The following is a 20,008-nucleotide window of genomic DNA, read 5'->3' on the forward strand; positions in this document are numbered from 1 at the left end:
ATGAGTAATACTTAAGATAATATCCTTAAGGAATAGAAAGAAGACACGCGTTGAATTCACAACAGAATTGGCAGAAGACACAGGTGTGGTTGTCCATCCATCAACAGTCCAAAGCACCTTTGACCATTGTTCCATAGTCCAATTTCTGTGTTCTTGTGCATATTTTATCCTTTAGTCTTGTTCCCCTTTAACAGGGTATTCTTAGTGCAAGACATCCATTAAGTCCTGATTTCAACCTTCGTACTGTTGATTTGATGAACATGGTCTTCTTTGCATGTTTCTTTGTTCTTTCTGTTTACAGCATTCCAGTCTCCCCTTCGAGGAAAATAAAGCTTACTACTCAGTCTTGGATGTCAGGCCACGCTGACCTCCCTCAGCAAAGGCCATCCTCAGCAAGCTGGGAAAGACCTCTGGACTTCTCCATCTTTTTGATTCTCCTGCTATCCTTATTTTTTGTTTTCCTTTGGGCAAAGCAAAGCTTGATCCTCAGCGCTGGCATCACCACGAGGGTCACAAGCACTCTCCCTCCCATTCTAATTCCCGGATGTGCTTCCTCCACGCAGCCCTTGCTCTTGTCCAATGAACTATCAATAATAATCAATCATAGACATTTCTAGAAGAAAAAAATAATAAATAAAAAAATTATAAAAAATAAACTGTGACATTGTATTGATTTTTTTTTCTCATGTGGTTCACCTCCACATTATAGCTGCTTGGTTTCACATTGCTGCAGACTTGCAGGTACCCCGCTGGGGAGCTGTAAAATGATACAGTTATTTAATTTTTTTTCTACAGCAAAATAGGTCTATACATTGGAGATAAAATAATTACAACCCATCTCTGTTGTACTTTGTTACAGAAACTGATGAAACTGTCAGCTAGAAAGCAAACCTAATAGCTTTTCTAGTACCTGAGGATTTCAAATACTCCTACTTTCTCGTTTTTTGTAAACCCATAAGCAGTAATTACTTCAAGACTTATATTACTTACACATACAGCTCACTATTTAAGAGAAACAAGTAACACTGCAATATTTTATTTGTATGTTATGTTGATGTTTCAGGATTCCTATGTATCAAAGGGGATTTCAAATGAGCAATCAGACATCACATTAAAATAAAATAAAAAATAAAAATAAAATAACTTTCATTAACTTTAAAATAAAAAATAAAAAACAAAATGGTTCTGTATGAGAGTACTTGCAATTCTTCTTTAACAAGCCTGATCCCTTCCCTGGACCATGCTGTTCTACTGTGTAGTGTATCAATACACATATATACTGCACCTTATGTACTGTACTGTACTATCTCCATACATTTCAAAAGGTACTGTCACATGTACTGGCCAGTGCTAAAGATCCGTTTAGACTCAAATAAGATAATAGTTATTAGAAGTACAAAGTACTAACCTTAATAGAAATACATTGTCATAGTCATAGTACCAATAACCCTACTAAGTTCTACAGGGTTAGTAGGTCACACAATATATGGTCCCTGTCTATTACAACACAATGTATGATTTATAATATATTTCCAAAATTAGATAATAAAAGTACAGTACAGACTTACACCTTACAATTCCAGCATGTTATAATACTAATAAATATAAATAACACCCATTTCACCACATTCAAAAGATAGTTCTGAAGTTTCAGCTACATTCTTAAAGAAACATGTTTACCCTGAGGAATGTTGTAAAATCATTTAACTGATAATTTTTATAATGTTGAGCCCCTTAGCGGAAGCTTATTTGATCCCTGGTTATTGCTTTATTTATAAAACTACAAAGATTTCTTCATGCTGGACTTCCAGTGACGCGCGCCGTGAAATGGTCGCACTGCATTGAGCTCCTGACTGTTAACCCCTATCTTCGTTTAAAATATTTCTTCAATTGAGTCCATTTAACGATGGCAGTGAATAAAAAAAACACAGCATCTTTTCAGAGTTATTTGGTATTTTCCGTGGATTCATTCAAGGGTGCCCTCTCTCCCCTCTGCTTTTTGACTTGTCATTAGAACCCTTGGCCCAATTCAAAGTCAAAGCACTTTAGTTTCACCAATAAAAATTGGATCGTACTGCCACTCAATTTCATTATACGCCGATGAAACACTTTTATATGTGTCTGATTTAGATCGCTCTGTTCTGAATATACTTAAGATTTTTGAAGATTTTGGTTTAATAGCTGGTTATAAAATTAACTGGTCAAAATCAGTGTTAATGCTTCTCAACGCGGAGGCAGGCAGAATTAATATCCCTCCCATCATTCCGGTCGCACAACAAGTAACATATTTAGGCACTGAGATTCGTTCCTCCAAATCTACAATTGCAAAAAATAAACACACATATGTTTTAAAAAAGATTGAGGGTGATTGCAACAGATGGACGTTATTACCAGCATCAGTTCCTGACCATATTGCCTCGATTAAACTGAATATTCTCCCGCGTATTCATTTTATTAGTTCAATGCTACCATTGCCTTCACCGGTGAACTCGATTCCTTGTTAAGAAAGTTTGTCTGGAATGGTAAATGCCCTCGAATTAAATGGTCTGTATTACAATGCAATAAAGCACAAGACGGTTGGGCTTGCCCAAATTTTAAATCATAGCACTGGTCTTTTCTATTACGTACATTAAACCACTGGATAAACCCAGCTTTGCATTCTTCTTGGAACAAGATAGAGTAATCAGTAATCAGGACCACAGGGTTACCAATACTGGTATACAGTCCAGTGCACATACAAGTGCTCAAAATAATAATGAAAACAAAAGGCGCAAAGAAAAAGGGAAAACAAAACACTACTAACAAAACTACAAAATAAAGGTGCTGCACTCTGCAGTGTTTCCCCGACCGTCGCTACCCGCACGGTCCAGGTCTCCGTCCTACACTCCACCGGTCCCTCAGACTACGGTCTATACTTTTGGGGCCTGCCCACGGTTTGTGACTGACTGACAGGCAGATCTTACGGGTTGCTGCCCTCTTCCTGCAGAACCATGCATGTGTCAAACAGTCAGCACAGATCTCCCATTACACAGGCCAGGAGTCTATCCTAGACTTCCAGGACCTAGTTTCTCACTATAGTATCCCTAATACTTCTTTGTTTTTTTTTTTATTTTAGGCTGAGATCTGCTTTAAAAACATATGAGGTTCCCTGGGGTCCCAACTTAATCTCTCACCTGGTGGTGGATTGGGGGCAGCGCCTAAGGGTATGGTCTCCCATATATATCAATCAATCAAACTTTATTTTATATAGCGCCTTTCATAGTGGACCACCATCACAAAGCGCTTTACAAGATGCAGTAACAACAAGAAAATCCATAATACTCAAATTACAGAGAAATGCATAATACATGATATACAGTAACACAGCAGCTAATAGCAGATATCAGGCTTAAAGAGCATGGAAAGCAAGAGAGAACAGGTGGATCTTGAGACCTGAGTAATGAAGGGCATTGTAGGTGAGCAGGAGAGCTTTGAAAATAATCCTGAACTTTACAGGTAGCCTGGGCAAGACGGGGGGTGATGTGATCACATTTCTTACATCTGGTAAGGATCCTGGCAGCGGCATTCTGAACTAGCTGCAGTCAGTTTATGGTGTGTGCCGGGAGACCACCAAAGAGAGTTGCAGTAGTCGAGAGGAGACAAATGCACGACAAAGTATCTCTGCATCTGGGAGGGAAAGGTAGGGACGGACTTTGGAGATGTTTCGAAGATGGCAGAAGGAAGACTACAGAGGAGATGTGGGCATCAAAGGAGAGGTTGCTGTCAAGAAGTACACCAAGGCTTCGTAATGTGAGGGAAGGCAGCATCAGACAGTTTCCGAGGTTCAGGGCAGCTATATTTAGATTCTTAAGTTGAGTTTTAGATCCTACCAGAAGGAGTTCAGATTTGCTAGTGTTCAGCTGAAGAAAATTGGCAGACATCCAGGCCTCGATGTCTTCAATGCAAGCCGAGAGCCGGACCATGGCAGAGGGGCTACCAGGGTTGAGTTTTAAGTAGAGCTGGGTGTCGTCAGCATAGGAGTGAAACATGAGGCTGTGTTGGCGGATGAGGTGACCCAACGGAAGCATGTAGATATTGATGAGAAGGGGCCCAAGAACAGATCCTTGGGGGACACCACGAGTGACTGGGTTTGTAACACCACTGCATCCAGCATAGAAAACAGACTGCATGCGTCCGGATAGGTAAGAGGACATCCAGGAGAGAGAGGTTCCAGAGATTCCAGCATACTTCTGAAGATGGTCAAGAAGAATGCCATGATCTATGGTGTCAAAAGCAGCTGTTAGGTCAAGGAGGACAAGCACAGAGGGAGCACCAGCATCAGCATTAAGCAGGAGATTATTCACAATCTGGAGCAGAGCAGTTTCAGTGCTGTGATGTGGCTGGAAAATGGACTGTAGAGATTCAAACAGATTGTTGTCTGTGAGATGTTTCATCCGTTGACTGGCTACAACCCTCTCAAGAGTTTTTGAGAGAAAAGGGAGATTGGAGATGGGACAGAAATTAAATAAGTCAGCCGGGTCAGGGGAGGGTTTTTTGAGTACCGGCGTAACTCAGCCAAGCTTAAGGGCAGCAGGAACCGAGCCAGGGACAGATTGAGAGTGTGCATAATGGAGGGAGCAAGATCAGAAGCGCAGAGACGGACATGGTTAGTCGGCCAGGGGTCCAGGGGCCATGTGGCAGTAGTTGATTTCAACATTAAGCTGGAAACATCAGCAATGGAGAGAGGAGAGAAAGAGGAGAGAAGGAGGAAGAGAGGGCAGGAGAGGCAACTGGAGAAGCATCAAGGTGGTCAAGTAGTAAACTGGGTTTGTGGTGGGCGAGTGTAGAATAGATGTTGTCAAAAGAGGTGAAATAATGACAGGTAAGAGGAGGATGGACAGGAGTTGGATCTGTCGGTGGCTGGATGTATGATTTGGTCAATGGTCTTAAAGAGAACATTGTCGGCTAAGCTGTAAAGAAAATCAAAAAAGGTCTGCACTCAAAAATGAGAAATTATTGCCTTTATTTAAATTAAAAACATTTTTTAAAACATGTTTCACCCATAGGCTTCATCAGCGATACTGTGATACTGGGACCTTTTAAGTATGTATAACTAATCAGTTAGTAGAGATGTTAATCATTTTACAACCAATAATCAATATTATATTCAGTATAACACGACATGTTTTACATTTAAATAATCCTTGTCATTCGTTACATGAACAAAACAAGAATGGCATATTATACAATGTCTATTTATCAAACAATATATCGATATATTACTTAGGCTAGCAAAGGTTAAAAAGAGTTATACTAATAACCCAGATAATATAGATTGGAGCTGAATGCATACAATTAAACAATTAACAACAGTCATTATTGAATATTAAACAGTAAAGACACTCATTCATACCAAAACGAAACAGTAAGTCAAATTAAACAAACTAGAGATATGGAGATAATTCAAAGTCTTCATTGAGTCCCTTGGGCATTAATGTGTTTAGTTTAAAAATCCAAAAAGTTTCTCTTCGCAGTAATTTAACAGCAACATCTTACAGAAACGGTTTCTATTCCTGTGCATTTTAATGAATTGACATTATGTGCAAACTCACTGAAATGCCTGGCTATCAGGGGGATGTGGGGTCATTGTGCCTTACTGCACTTTTATGTTTGCTGAATCTGGTTTTGATAATTCTAAGGGTTTTGCCAACATATCTACGGCCACATGGACAAATTAATAGACAGAATACATTAGATGTAATACAAGTAATCCTTTGTTTGATGGAAAAACGTTTACCTGTTAAAGGATGTGTGAAGCTATCTGTTTTTATATACAAAATAAGCCACGCAAAACAATATATTACTTTAATGTAATTTTATTCATGATTATAGTTAAATATTTATAAATATATAAACTAGGGATGGGCACCAATATCGATATTTTGATGTGATATCGTTCAATATCGATAATAATTTCCATATTGCGATATCATGGGATTTTAAAAAAATAAATCACGTACGCTCACAGAGACATACTTTTTATTGCTTATACTGCTAAAAATACAAGCGCAGTATAATCAAGTTTATTTTATATTAATATACAACAAACCCTATACATACCAATCATGGTCAGTCTCATAAGCAAACACCACACACTAAAGTATTATTTAACCATTGTATACGCTACTTGCACCAAGTGACCTCACATTTCAGGACACCAGTATCTCAATTTCCGGCAAATGAGCGGTTTATTGAAATCCTTTTGTTTACATATTTTCCTTTGTTGTATTCAACGGTTTTAAAACACACAAACAATTTCAGACAATTATGACCATGATTTATTGTGAAAAATCGTCAAACATAAATAATGCATTTGTGTATATAACACATTAGTGCTTAAACAGTTTTGTGATAAGTAAAACAACATTGTTAATTAGGAGGCTGTGTGGTCCAGTGGTTAAAGAAAAGGGCCTTGTAACCAGGAGGTTCCCGGTTCAAATCCCACCTCAGCCACTGACTCATTGTGTGAGCAAGTCACTTAACCTCCTTGTGCTCCGTCTTTCGGGCGAGACGTATTTGTAAGTGACTCTGTAGCTGATGCATAGTTCACACACCCTAGTCTCTGTAAGTCGCCTTGGATAAAGGCGTCTGCTAAATAAACAAAATAATAATTATTGTGTATTAGATGTATTAGTAGAAGCATTAGACATAATACCTACAATGAACAATAACAAAAACAGAACTGGAACTTTGATCTTTACACCCTACTCTAAACTACGTGGCTTCTCATTCTTCAAGGATCTAAACAGCGGGCCCTTATGATGATTTCTGCTGTTGCATTGTCTTTATTTGACACTACAAACACGTGGCAGAAAAAGTTTGGAGAATACTTTTATAAACTGACTATGCACTAATTTAATTACAATGACACACAAACAGTATATGCTAAATGAGACAGTTTAATAGAGCAATGCTGAAACTAATTACAAGTTTTTAAAGATAGATTTATTTATTTAAATTGTACTTATTTAAACATAATAACTTTCCTGCATAGTCACAGAGGTAACTCTTATTTGCATGCTGCAGGAGCACCATTGGCCATCTGTTTTGCATTACTATGAGATATGCGCATGCTTCAGCGGTTCATTACTTACATGATTATTAATGTATTTTTAAAATGTGAATTTTCTGTATTATAAATGAGATGTACTTTTAAAACATAAAAAGTATCTCAAAACAATGCAAAATTTGCCATGACACAATACTAAATACCTTTAGTGGTTTCATGAGTCAGCAATTACACATGCCGAGCAGCTGATGATTTAATTACTTCCGGATTGGCTAAAGTCTGCGCAGTGAGGTACACAAATATTTCGGTTTTGAGGTGGCTGATGATGAAATAGTAAAACAATATAACAATATAAATAGTAAAACACCCCTAAGTTAAAGCAAGTTATTTCTTTTCATGTACATATCAATTAACGTCAATATATGTTTGCTATTGCAATTGTGTTATTATATTTCTGTGTTTTGGAAGACTTGGATATTATCGATATTGAAATATGTGTAAAATATCGATATACAATTTCAATATCGTTGCCAAACTCGCATATAAACTAATACTAATTAGTTACTAAAATCATATTCATACTGCCTCATGATATGCGTTCACCACACGTTGAAAGTGTAATTGTGAATGGCACTCGCATGGTTTAACTAAGTGATAATCATTTAGGTAGTGTGGACAGGCTATTGGATTTAAGAAAGGTTTATAATCTGAGCGAATACACTTTTAAATTGAAGCATAATTAACATCTTCTGTTGTTATCATATTTGTTATGAGTATAAAATAGTGATTGCTGCTATTGTAACTAGGTTTAAAAAGTACAAATGATAAGACATTCAATCTGACAATGAGGCTTTTTATAATTTGTTAGGAGTATACTGATGCTGTACCAGTTTAGAAACTCTTACTTCCTAAAAAAAAAGTAAGGTACATATGTTATTCTGTTTATGAAGCTATTCTAAACGTTTTTTCATTGAACATCTCCTTGGGATTCAAACCATATGACAGTGTGTCCTCCTTAATAGAAGCCCAGGCCATTCGTTCAGTGGTGAATCTTGCAGCCCAGTTCCCATCAGGGCTGATGACAATCGCCCCTCCTGCGCCGATCACTCTTTCAGCCATGTACTGGAGAGCCTCATCTGTTGCTTGTTCTGGAGATTTGCCTAAATAAAAGTAGAGTTATTTACTAAAATCCCCTATAAAAGTTTATCAAGGTAATTATTTTTTGTTTACGTGTTCCATGTCTTTGATTTGATATTCCATTTTGCTTATTTATTTCAAGTTCTGTCTTTCTTTTATATAATAAACAAATCATCCAAAATGTATAAATTGTGTCCTAAAGAACATACAATTTGTAAGAAGCACACTAGCTTGCTTTTTAAAATACATTTTCATAGACTGCACTTTAACAAGTGTCAGTCAGTCTCTTTACAGTATGTTTGTATTTTACTTTGTCCTACTCATTAAAATAATTACAATGTATTATCTTATTTACAATAAATCACTGAATTGATTTACATAGATAACATGTTTAAGTTTTTTCATACACTGTATCATATAATAATTTCACCATAGATTTAATCATGGTGGCTTATCATATGATGGGACATTCTTCAGAGGTTTTCATTTTAAAATATGAAAAATGTTTTAACAGTGGATCCTAGAGAAAAATATTATTTTCCCCTCAGCTCACCACTCCCAGCTATGAAACCAAGAATCTTACTGGGTACCATTTTACACTTTAGCTAATATAGCCATATTCAGACTATTCCATGGTAAATAATGAAAGAAAAAGGCATCGGTCACTGACCACTAGAGAACATTTCAGACATGTTCCATCAATCATTACCATGAGACATTGAAACTGAGAAATGCTCAACTGACTTCTAATTAATTCTGCCTCATTATCTACCAAGTAAAACTGTGTTTCTTAGAATCTCACAATGGAACATGTAGGAAAATAAACCAATTAAAGTGACTGACAATACTACAAATAACTTGTCCTAACATTTTCACTTAACAAAGTCTGAAATACTTATCAGTTGATGTCAGGGTTGACATTTATGTCTGACATTTGAGGCTACAAGTCAAGATATACCTCTGTAAGAAGCTTCTGATAAAACCGAAGCAATGTCACCAAAATAGAAACAAACTGAACCTCTAAAGACTGACTTATTCGATAATGAAACAACTCCACAAAGCCTTTCAAATCTCTCTTTCAAAGACTTCATGGGATCTGATAAGATTTGTATTTTGACATTTAAATGAGTCTGCAATAAAGATTTCAACCATACATATACAGACGTGCTCAAATTTGTTGGTACCCTTACAGCTCATTGAAATAATGCTTCATTCCTCCTGAAAAGTGATGAAATTAAAAGCTATTTTATCATGTATACTTGCATGCCTTTGGTATGTCATAGAATAAAGCAAAGAAGCTGTGAAAAGAGATGAATTATTGTTTATTCTACAAAGATATTCTAAAATGGCCTGGACACATTTGTTGGTACCCCTTAGAAAAGATAATAAATAATTGGATTATAGTGATATTTCAAACTAATTAGTTTTTTAGTATCACACATGTCTGCAATCTTGTAATCAGTCATTCAGCCTATTTAAATGGAGAAAAGTAGTCACTGTGCTGTTTGGTATCATTGTGTGCACCACACTGAACATGGACCAGAGAAAGCAAAGGAGAGAGTTGTCTGAGGAGATCAGAAAGAAAATAATAGACAAGCATGGTAAAGGTAAAGGCTACAAGACCATCTCCAAGCAGCTTGATGTTCCTGTGACAACAGTTGCAAATATTATTAAGAAGTTTAAGGTCCATGGAACTGTAGCCAACCTCCCTGGGCGCGGCCGCAAGAGGAAAATCGACCCCAGATTGAACAGAAGGATAGTGCGAATGGTAGAAAAAGAACCAAGGATAACTGCCAAAGAGATACAAGCTGAACTCCAAGGTGAAGGTACGTCAGTTTGTGATCGCACCATCCGTCGCTTTTTGAGCGAAAGTGGGCTCCATGGAAGAAGACCCAGGAGGACTCCACTTTTGAAAGAAAAACATAAAAAAGCCAGACTGGAATTTGCTAAAATGCATATTGACAAGCCACAATCCTTCTGGGAGAATGTCCTTTGGACAGATGAGTCAAAACTGGAGCTTTTTGGCAAGTCACATCAGCTTTATGTTCACAGATGAAAAAATGAAGCTTTCAAAGAACACCATACCTACAGTGAAACATGGAGGAGGCTCCGTTATGTTTTGGGGCTGCTTTGCTGCGCCTGGCACAGGGTGCCTTGAATCTGTGCAGGGCACAATGAAATCTCAAGACTATCAAGGCATTCTGGAGCGAAACGTACTGCCCAGTGTCAGAAAGCTCTGTCTCAGTCGCAGGTCATGGGTCCTCCAACAGGATAATGACCCAAAACACACAGCTAAAAGCACCCAAGAATGGATAAGAACAAAACATTGGACTGTTCTGAAGTGGCCTTCTATGAGTCCTGATTTGAATCCTATTGAACATCTATGGAAAGAGCTGAAACTTGCAGTCTGGAGAAGGCACCCTTCAAACCTGAGACAGCTGGAGCAGTTTGCTCAGGAAGAGTGGGCCAAACTACCTGTTAACAGGTGCAGAAGTCTCATTGAGAGCTACAGAAAACGTTTGATTGCAGTGATTGCCTCAAAAGGTTGTGCAACAAAATATTAGGTTAGCGGTCCCATCATTTTTGTCCATGCCATTTTCATTTGTTTTCTTATCTACAATATTATGTTGAATAAAAAATCAAAAGCAAAGTCTGATTTCTATTAAATATGGAATAAACAATGGTGGATGCCAATTACTTTTGTCAGTTTCAAGTTATTTCAGAGAAAATTGTGCATTCTTCGTTTTTTGTGGAGGGGTACCAACAAATTTGAGCACGTCTGTATATATATATATATATATATATATATATATATATATATATATATATATATATATAGACACACACATACATATTATAGCAAAAAAAGGCATTTGTGCACTACAATGCTTAATATTGACGAGGTGCAGACCAGTATAAGGTAATTACATGTAATGAAGGTAGAGTCTCTACTGAAAAACAAAAGTTCAGAATTCTTTCAGCCAGACTACCAGTTTAAACGGCTTACCAAAAAGTTTTTGTAGAAACATTCATGGTCGCACTCTCGTCATTTTTCTTCAAATTGATTAATTATTTAACTCCTGCTCATTTATTTTCTTAATAAAATGGATCTTTATTAATTTAAAACCATGATTGTAACAAACAACAGGTTTCAACACCAGCGTGTCTTCATCAGGTTCATTCCAGGTTGGCTCCAGCAGCCCCTGCTCCAGCTCCGGTGCAGCTCCACACTGCTGCTTCAGGTCCAGCTGCTTTTAGCTGGCTCCGGCTCTGGCTAAGGCCCAACCATTGATGGTGGCTGGTGACAAGTTCCATGTGGGCCTCTGCCTGTGCTGGCAACTGGGTGCAAATGAACCAGTCGTCCAGGTAATTGAGCACTGTGATGCCTTTGAGTCTCAAAGCCAGAATAGCTTCCATGCACTTCGAGAAGGTACAGGGAGCTAGGGAGAGGCCAAATGGCAAGACATGGAACTCGTACGTCGTTCCCTGAAAAGCAAACCACAGATACTTCCTGTGCGCTGGTTTTATGGGGATGCGGAAATAGGCGTCTTTGAGGTCCACCGTGGTGAACCAGTCACCTGACCTGATTAACTGCAACAGCTGTTGCATAGTCAACATTTTGAACCTGCTTTGACTCAGATACAGGTTGACCTGTCTGAGGTCGAGGATCGATCTGAGGCTGCCATCCTGCTTGGGCACTAGAAAGTACCTGGAGTATAACCCTTCCTCCAACTGGAGGGGGTCTATCATGTGAATAGCCCGCATGCCTGGGAAAGTCAAGGCTGCCTACGTGCAGCTACTAGTCGCAAAGGAACCTCAGCAAATAGGACTGGTAGGCTGCCAAAATACTATTATAGTTGCCCAGCCATGCGGCAAATGCACTAGCTGAATAGGCACACACTTGAGGAAGCCTGCTTGTTAGACTGAACTGACAACCCTTGCAATGGTGATGCGAAAGCTGTCACCAAAAAGACATCAAGATACTGTGGAAGAGATTGCAAGCAACTACAACTGAAGCAAGTATCTTGGTCCTGCGCAGTGCTGCTGAACCCAGCAGCTGTCACTACATGTGTGCCATAGCACCACATTGCTGACAGGCCTGCTCTTAGTCTCTGTGAAATCAGAAAAACAGAATGAGAAAAAAAGATCTTAAACAGCTCTCCTATCAGGTCAGTTCCTGAAAGGAAAAATGGCGTTGAGGTCTGTGACCGCAGTGTTTTCACGTCCTCGGGGGCGGGCCATGACTGCGTCACAGGCTCGTCGAGCAGCTTTGATAGATCTTATGCAGGTTTCAAGTCTTTAAGAGGTAAATACCCATGCGGTAATGGTTACATTTCGTACTTGAAAGGGAACTATCAGCAACTGAAAAAATTGGAACACTAAAAAGAACAGGCTATAAAAGTAATGTTTAATAATGGTTCACACAAATTAGTTCTCAATCAGACTATCACGATACAAAAAAGCCTGAGAATAATTAGATTTTTTAATCAATACTTGATATTATATGCAATTTTTATGAGACTAACCCACACATGAATTTTCTTGTTTGTTTTTCCATGTACAGTTTAAATTTAAATGTAGCAGTAGCAAGTGCTACAAATCTCTACTGCTCATATACCAGTTCTATGTTAAACACAGTTATTCTATCTTGTTATTATATTGATCTCAATGCGGACCAAAACATTTCTGATGCACATTTCTCAGCATATGAAAATTGTCCAATATTTTTATTTTATTTTAATCCCAGTTAAATTGCTCTTTTGAGTTCAACTGCACTCTAACCAAGAACACCCACCTTTGCTTTTTTCTACATTACAAAATATCACTTGTGTTAGGCTAATAATAATAATAATAATAATAATAATAATAACTTCCATAATCTGATAACACATGAGCCTACAATTTTGCTAATTACCTATCGGAGATTTCTACAAGTTCCCTAAATTTCAATTGTAAGCCATTAAAATATTTTTAGTTCTGGATGATGTCATTTTTCTATAACTCTTGCTTCTATTTAAATATATTTTTGACCAAAATAGCAATAGTTAATTAAGGATTTACATGATTAAATACCTTTAATTAACAGAGGTCATTGTAAAGGGGCTTCAGAAAAAAAGAATTGCACTGCTCCTATTGTGAAATTTCTGTTTTTGACAGTGTATTTATTTGAAATGTCTTGCAATATTACACCCAACAGCGTTCACATCTGGGTCTGTGAGTAAAGATAATTACATTTAATAATAATGCAAAAACACAGCAATCCATCATGTCACTGTTGCAAGGAGAATGTAGAAAACTGGCCAAGAGCCAATGGAAAAAAATTCTTTAAAGTATGATTTTTATATAGCTATAACACATTTCTAATCCTAATGCTAAGTGAAAATGATTAATAAAAATACAAACAACCCCATAGGATCTTGTAACAGGGGAGATCTGGACTGACTATTTGGCACATCCGTATTACTGCAGGTAGAGGGCAGCAGTCTCGTGGGATCCGCCTGTCGGTCATGGCGATGACACGGAGAGGTGGGGAAGAGGGTGTGTGTGCTTTCCCTCTCTCTGAGTGGCAGAGGGGCGGGCCTTGGGAGACTGCTCGGCCCATAAGATCTGGCTTGGTTGTGCGCTCCGATGGTCGTGTTTGGGGACTACCCAGTGACACTGACGAAAGACTTTTTTAAAATAAAATGAGGCAAAACTGGCTGGGAAAAACAGCCGGCCTTAAAATAATTTAACGAGAAAAGAAATAACAGAAATCACCACGTACCCGAGGGGACGTGCTTAGTTGTACGGGGAACTCCGGCCTTCCCTGTGTATAGAGGGTAATTGAGCGTAAGACGGAGGCCCGTTCTGACCGGCTTAGCGGCAGTGGGGTCACTGCGTAAGCAGCACTTTTTGTTTGTAGTTTTATTACTGTGTTTTATTTTCCCTTTTTCTTTCGACTTTGGTTTTCATTATTATTTACGAGCACTTGTTGTGCCTGTACCTGTATTGGTAAACGCCGTGGTTCTGGTTACTGTTGTCAGTATCCAGTCCACGGACAACAGCGCCATCTACTGCATCAAATAAATCAGTGTGCCTGAGCGGCGTTACAAATAAAGTACTGTCTCCTTGTGTCAGTGAATTGCCCACCACCCTTCCACAGATCTAATATACAGCTGTTTACTTCATTGTCTTTAATTCGTTAGGAAGTTTATGTTGTGTTATGTTGTCTGTTTTAATCAAGGGTTTTAAATATGGAGACCATCAGACCAAGGTGAATATCAATATAAACTTGACACAGAGGGAGTATTTAAACATGGCCACTATTGATACACAAGTTGCATATTTCTATATCTCTGCAAACTGCCTACTTGAAGGATCTTTTAGTCCCGTATGCCCCTGGCCGGCCACTCCGATCCCAAGACAGGTGGTAGAGAATTCAGTCATAGGACACCTGAATTATGGAATGCTCTACCATGCACAGTGAAAGACGCACCTACATTGGCAATTTTTAAAAATAAATTAAAAACATACTTTTATAATAGGGCGTTCATATCTTTATAATATTTCTTTTTTTCTATAGTTCTATTCCTGTTTATTTGGTTTGAGTTCCTCATCTGTTGCTTTTTTTTTTTTTTAAATGTTGTTTTCTCTTGATGTTTTTATTGTTTATATTGTTTTTATTGTACTAAATGTACTTCAGAATGTTCTTTTTGTTAAAAGCGTCTTGGGATGGCTTGCCATGAAAGGCGCTGTATAAATAAAATTTGATTTGATTTGAAACTGGAAAGTATCGTAATGAAAAAATTAAAAAAAAAAAACATTAAATAAAAAAAACTGTAGTTTGTCTTTAATATGTTGTCTGGTTACGTAATTAATAAAACATAAGTTAATTAAATAACCTGTTTTAGATCAGTAGCTCTATATTTCTCTCTTGTATAAGATACCATTTATAATGTTTTTTCCTTGTTTTTTATACCCACATTGAAATGCCTAGCTTGAATTTTGTCTTACCACTGCGATGAAGACCAATGGATGACCTCTGTTCTGCCTGTCAAGTCAAATCGCGTCTTTTCACCCGCAGGAAGTTACAAAGCTGCTGAACCCTGGAGGAAATACTCTCTGCCTGGGCTTGTGGCCTCCTGACCAATAGGGGTTGCTGAAGTGTGATGTCATGAACTGTGCACAGCTGATTTTAATCAAGCAGAACCAAGATTTGAACAAGCGAGCTCCTCATCAATGCAACACATGTTGAATTATTACAGTTCATTCCACAAATAAATAAAAACTCACGTTTAGATGTACAGTCGCCTCTTTTATACAAGACGTTGCTGAAATATATTTATAAAGCACTTGTCCTACGGAACACCGAGTATGCTGTAAGCACTTATCCATCCAAATTATTGACTGTCCTGGGCAAACAGGCGAGCCTTAAAATCGAATCCTTAGCTGTGATAAAGAAATTTACCAATGTTGCCAATTGCATTCAAATCTTAATTACAATATTGATTGAATTACCGTAATTATAGCCATATCAATAACTTGAACTAATGCCCACTGAAATAGATTATATTACAATACTACTAACATTTTGATTTATCCTTCTTTATTTATTCAAATTCACTTTGAGAAAGATCTGTGCTACTCGTTTTCTGCCTTATAGCTACATGTGAGCCTTATAACTGGTAACATAGCATAAGAAGGTGTCTTGTTTCCAGACAACTATGTAGGCAATAATAGACTGGAAGAAAAAATAAAAAAGTGTTCAACCAAGGTCAAAAAGAAATACTACCCTACGGGTCACCTCCTTCCGACAAACACATATTTATAGAACAATAGCATATAATGCTAATTACTTTTCCAATAGACCTCTAGGGAAATCCATAAAAAAAAAAAAACATATTATTTGCATAACTTAAATGCCATGACTGAATATTTCTGCAATGGGCATTTCAGCACATTCTGTTTGTTGTTTTTTTTTGCTTCTAATGCATTTTGATGTTGCTAGTCAAATAAAAGCAGCATATAGTATTATACATGGTGTTATTTACTCTCATTTACATGGTAACACTGTATACAAAAAAAAAAATGAAACACAAAAACAAATCACTTTTTCACTATTACTACCTTGTTCCATATGGAAGAGAATGAGCCTTGCCAGGGTAACTTTCATGATAGATTCTCCATGGCCAGTGCATGACACAGCTCCAATGTGGTTGTCAGCATACCCACCTGAACCTTTACTCAAGAAAAGAAAGTTATTTAAGCAAAACTGCTACAATGCATGCTATTAAAACTGAACTCATTTTATTTCTTGTATAGAAGAAAAAGTCAGAGTTCATAGAAATAGATATCTCTCAATGGATGGCTGGTGAACTTATGAGTCTAAAGAATATGCAAAGTATTTGCTCCAAAGATATTTCTGAGGGCAGTAGGTTCCTCAGGCTACACTGTACATTTTAAAACATGTATTGTGTTTCACCAGAGATGGGAAAAGAGAAGGCATTAGTATTCATGAAAGGCCTACAGTTTTAGTTCAGTAATCTTAAAATCTTCAAAGGCTTCTTATATATTAACGGCTTTCTATCTTTTTATGGCTTAGGGCACTGCAGCATTGTGACACCCAGCATGTACACTCACAATGGGGTTGCTTGAGTCAACCAGGGTAGGTCAAACATGGCATTAAATTGGCTGGAGCAGGTGTCTCTCTGTACAACTGTACTGTTCAATTCTTTACACTGTTTTCTTTCAAATCACTTAAAATTATATTTTATTAATTGAACCCCTGGTAGTAACAGCATTAGTAAATAATAAGTGTGTTTAATAAAAGAAGAGGAAAAGACTTGGATTTACAAAATAATTTATTGTTCAAAATATTGGTCTCATATTCAATTTTTATATTACAATTTATTGTAAAATTGTGGCCATTACTAAGATGTTACCACTAAAGGATATTCCTGCTAAATGTAATTGTTCAACTAAGAGATATGCAACTCATTTTAAATGGTGTCCTGGAATCAGCACTTTTCAGTTACAACACAATGTAAAAAAAATATAAAAAACAAATTTCATCCATGACCATTATTTTACAGCATTATCAAGATGTTTTCACATATTCTCTTTTGGAATCCAGTCCCTGGCAGATGAAAGTAGGCACAACTACACTGATTGGTGGAAGGAGGCTTGTGATTGGCAGCAGTGTAATTACAGCCTATCAATGACCCATGCTTGTACTTAATTCTGATTAGATGAGACCTTCTATACAGACCCCTAGTAATTAGCCAATCTTGGCTGAGCTAGGGATCTGAGCTCAGCCTAAAGGAACAAAGCGTAAAATGGCAGGACTTTGTAAGCAAGTGTGAGACAGAGAGTGAAAAAAGTCGTTACAGGCCATGCTGTCATCTTTAAAGTCCGGTCCATCACTGAATAAATCATCATGCCCTGATGTGTAGAATGTGAAGTATCCTTCTACTTCATCTCTTTCCTACACCTACATAAGCAATTACAGTATTTCTGACCGTATTTCCTTATGTTCTGAGAATGTGCATTCATTATTACTTTTTCATAACAACGGTATCTATGTTTCCATGACACACAATTCTGGTTTTCTAACCAACAATTTCTAACCAACAATTTTAGGCTTCAGGAATATGAGGTATATCATTGACTGTCCTTTTTATTTCTTTCCTGGACTAGTAAGTAACAATATAAAATGTATTAAAAACAAATGTAACATCCTTTTTTTTTTTTTTTGACGGTTTGAAAGAAATGAGAAAAAACAGTAGTTCTGAGATAGTTTCTGGATTTCTTACCAATAATAGGAGTATCTCCAACTCGTCCGACCATTTTGTTGCGGATCCCTCCTGTAGAGGTGGCACAGGCCACATTTCCATTGCAATCTAAGGCAACAGCTCCCACCGTGTCATGGACCCTGTAAAAGATATTAACCCTCATTACAGGGCAAAATATTGTGTGTTTGTATGTGTTTTAAGGATGTCCATTCCCATATGTAGTACCAATGAAGGTACTCTTAAGTGGCTTAGCATGAATTAATGGTGGGGCCATAAACAACTAGTAAAAGCACAACAGTACAGGCAAACGTAGCGGCAAAGGTAGAAATGAATGCTTTTCATTTAAAGACAGCTACGTTTTTATTCCATCTTAGTCCCTGATGATAAACGTATGTGTATTTGTATCAAGAGACTCTGGTTGCAGTAAAAATGTTTTTATCCACGATCCACCAGTACTCATCATAAACATGATAGCTTTGGGCATAATTCTACCATTGTTTTTTTTTCAGACTTTGAGTTTCATTAGAATATCAGGTAAAGAAAAAAAAAAATGTGGCATTTGAAAATATCAGAGTCCTCTCTTAGGCCCTATAGCACCCAAACCAATTAACTTTCCAAGACTGCTTTTTTACATTTCATTAAAATAAATGTAATTAGTGGGGCTTGCGAAGCAAGAGTCCCCACTTTAAATCTTCGATATACTTCTTCTTCTTCATCTTCTTCTTCGGCACGCTACTTCTTACACCGTTTAAGCTAGAAATGCCGTTCAAACTTTAAAATGTGTAGACCGGTCTGGAATAGTGTGCTTGTATACAACTTTTTGATATCTTTTATACTTTTTAAACTATTAAGCTTTTTGTCCTTTTTTTGTTCATCTTCATTCACTTTAATGGGACTTTTTTCAACATTCTAAAGCTCCCCATTGTTTAAAAACTCCCAGACTTCCAACATTCTATTTACTGTAAACGATGTAACTTTTGACACAAATCAGCTACTTTGACCACTTTCCCAACAAGTAAGACAAAAAGTTAGAGTACTACTTCTCTGCTATTCAAATCTGAAATCAAAACAGAAATAACTTTTACCAATCAAGAGGTACAGCTGTTTTAGTAACCGCATCAACTAAATTTTCTCAAATTTTTTATAAACAACTGAAATTTTGACCACTTTCCCAACAAGCTAGGCAAAAAGTTAGATGAAATGAAATCTTCCTCTACTTCTCAGCTATTCAAATATGAAATCAAAACATGGTGTCTACCAATCAAGAGGTACAGCTGTTTTAGTAAACACATCGACTTCTTTCAGTAGGCTACTTCCCACTGTTGCATTAACTGTCATAGAACTTTGAGAAATGTCAAATTCTAGCACATTCTAAGCATGAGACAATTAGTAAACAATGTGACTTTTGACACAGATCAGCTACTCTGACCACTTTCCCAATAAAGCAAGCCCCACAACTTTACTTGTAAAGTTACCATCTAGTTATATAGTAACAACTTAGTAATTCCGATTCCACATTTATTTCATTTTTAACCCCAAACGTAATATGAATTCATCATGATCAGGGACAGCATTACAGTAAACAGACACATGGGTCTATTTTAATCATCTAAATACAGGTATTCCTAGTAAAAATGGCAGGCAATTATATTTTTTGTTTGATAAATATAGTTTTCATTGGGATGTTTTAGGAGGTAGTTTGACAATTATACTGTAGCTGCTGCCAAGCAAGCAAAATTGCTGTATGCATGTGCCGTTCATTGTTTGGTACCCCTCAAAAATTTGCTAAGATGCTGCTGTTAAATATTTTTTAAACCCATGAAAACCTAAATAGATCTGTGCCTACTAGAACAGTGACAGCATGTGACACCATCTAAAGCATTGTACGCTGTATTGTCTGCAGGTCTATATTGTAACAATTTATCATACACTAAAGCAGGGGGGTGTCAAACTCGAGTCCTTGAGGGCCACAGGGTCTTCTGGTTTTCATTCCAACTTAAGCTCTCAATTAACATAATTGATCTAATTATATGTCGAATTTGACATATTAAAT

At 37.2% G+C, this 20,008-nt stretch overlaps 1 protein-coding gene across 1 annotated transcript in view; it reads right to left on the minus strand.

Annotated features, from left to right (window-relative positions):
* Positions 1-5,004: 5,004 nt before the first annotated feature.
* Positions 5,005-20,008, minus strand: part of si:dkey-103j14.5 (isoaspartyl peptidase/L-asparaginase) — a 45,986-nt gene continuing 30,982 nt past the window's right edge. The window contains exons 5-7 of the mRNA XM_034016825.3: positions 17,977-18,095; positions 16,292-16,402; positions 5,005-8,208 (exon numbers count right to left, since the gene is read on the minus strand). Of these exons, the coding sequence (XP_033872716.3) occupies positions 7,991-8,208; positions 16,292-16,402; positions 17,977-18,095 (448 nt within the window). The 3' untranslated portion in view covers positions 5,005-7,990. The remainder of the gene's footprint in view (positions 8,209-16,291; positions 16,403-17,976; positions 18,096-20,008) is intronic.

Source organism: Acipenser ruthenus, chromosome 6 (assembly GCF_902713425.1).
Source record: "Acipenser ruthenus chromosome 6, fAciRut3.2 maternal haplotype, whole genome shotgun sequence".
Lineage (NCBI taxonomy): Eukaryota > Metazoa > Chordata > Actinopteri > Acipenseriformes > Acipenseridae > Acipenser > Acipenser ruthenus.